This window comes from Apium graveolens, chromosome 6 (assembly GCF_009905375.1).
Source record: "Apium graveolens cultivar Ventura chromosome 6, ASM990537v1, whole genome shotgun sequence".
Classification (NCBI taxonomy): domain Eukaryota; kingdom Viridiplantae; phylum Streptophyta; class Magnoliopsida; order Apiales; family Apiaceae; genus Apium; species Apium graveolens.
Genome location: NC_133652.1, coordinates 80,974,920 through 80,978,319, shown reverse-complemented (window position 1 = coordinate 80,978,319; position 3,400 = coordinate 80,974,920). Strand labels below are relative to the sequence as shown.

The 3,400-nt window shown below is 38.6% G+C and overlaps 1 protein-coding gene across 1 annotated transcript; it reads left to right on the top strand.

Annotated features, from left to right (window-relative positions):
• Positions 1-2,686: 2,686 nt before the first annotated feature.
• LOC141665264 (uncharacterized) lies at positions 2,687-3,400 on the top strand. Its single transcript, XM_074471245.1, has one exon. The coding sequence runs from the start codon at positions 2,687-2,689 to the stop codon at positions 3,398-3,400; it is 714 nt and encodes a 237-aa protein (XP_074327346.1).

The following is a 3,400-nucleotide window of genomic DNA, read 5'->3' as shown; positions in this document are numbered from 1 at the left end:
ACCTTATTCGATTAATAGTTTTTAAAACTATAACCATATATATATATATATATATATATATATAATCTACTCGGGATCCTCGACTCCCGGTTTTAGAAGATGTTTTCACCTTTGGGTCCCTATATCAAGGGTATATGCAAATTACTGCTATTCTCTAGCATAGGTATTATCAACTGAACCAACAGATATATATTTCAAGAATATGAAACAAGCATGCATATATACCATATCACATGCTACAATATATCGCAAGAATTTGCTAAATAACCATTATGCATCTATCACAAGATAATGCATGTACAAGTGTATACATCACAACAACAGTATAACGGATAGAAAACTTGCCTGAGCGACTGGGGGTTACGAATGGCTCGGGACGAGTCTGGTAACATATAAACAACAAGTAAGTTGGAATTAAACCAAAGTCACTTGTAAATCTATACTCTAACCAACTCAGACTCTAACGCTCATTTTGCGCTTATTGATTCTCTTAAGTCACTCGAGTACCCTCGGCTCCACCATTTTTAATAATTTAACCATTACGAGTTTTAAAGCGATTCTTTCGCGAGTGCCTTACCAACTGCCTAATCCACTTAACATAATTGTTTCATACACCAATTAGTCCTTTAAGGTCTTTAACCAAGGTTCCAAAGTAAGGCGAGGGGAAATGTTTCGTTCGCGAAATGCCGTTACTTAAAACGGTCGTTTCTCCTAAACCGTACATCAGAATCAAACGAAGCACATATCAAAACGAAGCTCGTAACATGAACTATCTAATCATGGCAATGGTCAAAACCTAGCAGGGAGTTATCGGGTCCTAATGTTATGAACAAAAGCAGTCTAAAGTAAATCAGACATTACGACGGCTATGTTTACGCGATTTCCCAAATTTATACCATTCCAATTCAACCACCAATCAATCCCAATTCATTCATACAATCAACATTCATCCAAAACACACTAAAACAGTCCCAACACCTCAAGTTCTTCCAATTTATGTTATTCTTATCATGAACTTAAACTATACTTAATTCCTTTAACAAATCAACAAGATTCAACATTCATACCACTACCACTCCAACCCAAACTCTAAATAAACAAGCTTCATGCTTCACATATACTATATTACTCATAACCATTCCTAAATACTCAAAACTAAAGCTAGGGTTTGGAGTTTATACCTTCTTGAAGCTTCTTAATCAATGAAAGATACTTGGAATGCCCATGGAAGCCTTGATCTATGCTTAAGCTACCTTGAACTTTCATAAAAAAATGAAGAAAACCAAAGTTATTTCTTGAAGGTTACTATTCACCATCTTCTTCCTTAATTTATTGAAAGAGATTGTGAAGGAATTTGAAGTTTAAACTTATAGGATATCCATATCTATGTACAAGGAACCTTAGATAATTACCTTGTGATTTAACAATGCTTGGAACTTGAGTTTTGATTTTTCTTCCTTTGAAAAAGAAGAAAAGCCGAGAGCAAGATGATGAGAATGAAATGATTTTGTGTTTTTTTATTTGTTTGGCTTAGCTTGGTTGTTTTTTGTTTTGTTTTTGGTTAATTACCTTAATAACCTTATATTTGTGTGGTTATAAACCAACCACACCTCCTCCTTCCCTATATCATGCTTGCATCACCTTATTGTGTCATCATCTCTTACTTGCCCTCTTCTCATTGGTTGGATGACCTCATCATCCCTAACCTCCTTGATTAACCTCCTAATTGTTTGCCTAATGACCACTGATCTGTTATACGGTTCGCTTAACTTTCGTTTTCGTTTATCGTTTGAGGGATCATACCCGGGATCTTATTACTTGGGTTTCCTTAACCTTTCTCAATACATTATAATCCTTTTATGATCCTCTCTTATAATCCTTTAATTTAAATCCTTTTTATCCTGTTACCTTATACTCAATTCTTTCCGTATCTAGTGGATTTCCGGGAAAAATCAAAGTGTTCAGAATTGGATTCTGACGATCTTTACATACACTTATATACCACATAGAGTACTAATAATATCCCAGAAGATCAATAACAGAACCCCTACATAGTGTGGCATGAAAAGTTTTCTCATTTAGCATAATCTGTAAAATCACTATTCATAAGGGTTTCAAAAATTTCCAAAAATTGGGGTTATTATATCAGGTCCTAGACTTGGCTCGATGTCGGATCTTCGTGGTGACTTTTAGGGAGAGCGCCCAACAGTGGTTTCAAAAATTCGGACCGAGAGTGATCACTTCCTGGGACCAAACGAAGACTTTGTTTTTTGACCAAGTTCCAAGCCGCTGTGAGATATGCTCTGTCTGTCGTGACTCTTGCCAATGTCAAGCAAAGGGAAAATGAAAGCTTGACGTCCTACTTTAAAAGGTTCAATGCTGAGTCCACCATCATAAGAGGTGCTTCGGATGAAGCATTGAAGAGTTTTTTGATAGCAGGGAGCATTTGCAGGGAAAAGACCCGGCTACTCTGGCAGATGTCTTTGCTTTGGCGGAATCATTTAAGGCCATAGTACAATCTATGACAGAGGTACAACCGACTTCGTAAACAACTCAAAGAGGCAGAGCAAGGAAGAGAGATAGATGTCCAAGTCCAAGATACCGAAGGAGTAGTCGGAGCCCGAATCGAGTAAATGCTACGACTACAAGAAGGGAATAGAGCCCTCCCTTGAGCTATGACAGTAGAATGGGCAGATACATGCCTTTGGCCGCGTCTATTGAACACATCTTTGAGGTAAATAAAAATAGAGAGCTGTTTACAAAATCTGAGGCTCTGTCATCTTGGCAAAGCAAAGGTAAGAAGAAATATTGTGAATACCATGAGTCATCCAGACACAACACACATGAGTGTCGGCAACTAAAGGATGAGATTGAAGCCCTTGTTAAGGAAGGATATCTGGGAGAATGGGTAGTAAAGGAAGTAATGAGGCATAAGGATGGCGCCGATAGAATAAAGGAAGAAGGAGGTCGAGCCCCTCGGGGGTCAAATAACGAAACTTTGGAAGAAAATAAGTTTGTCAGGGATGACAGCATTCGAACAATCTACGAAGGAGATCCTGGCATGGAATGCAGTGACAGAGCCTTGGCAAGGTATGCAAGGGAAGCTCGTTTCAGACCTCTAACCAATATTCATAGGGTGGAAACTCGGCCACCCAAAGTATTTAAGGGGGAGTCCATGGACATCACCTTCAAAGAAGCAGATGCCCGGTGGGTACATCACCCCCACAATGATGTACTGGTCATTTCCATTCAGATCAGGACCAAGAATATCCATAGAGCCTTCGTAGACAATGGAAGCTCGATAAACATCCTCTACTATAGCACCTTTAAGAAGATGGGGCTACCTGATCGGGATATGTCGGGAGAAGATTCTTGGGTTTATGGTTTCTCTGGCGCATGA

Bases quoted from the DNA above. Each gene is read 5' to 3' on its own strand.
- LOC141665264 (XM_074471245.1), top strand. From the start codon at position 2,687: ATGGGCAGATACATGCCTTTGGCCGCGTCTATTGAACACATCTTTGAG.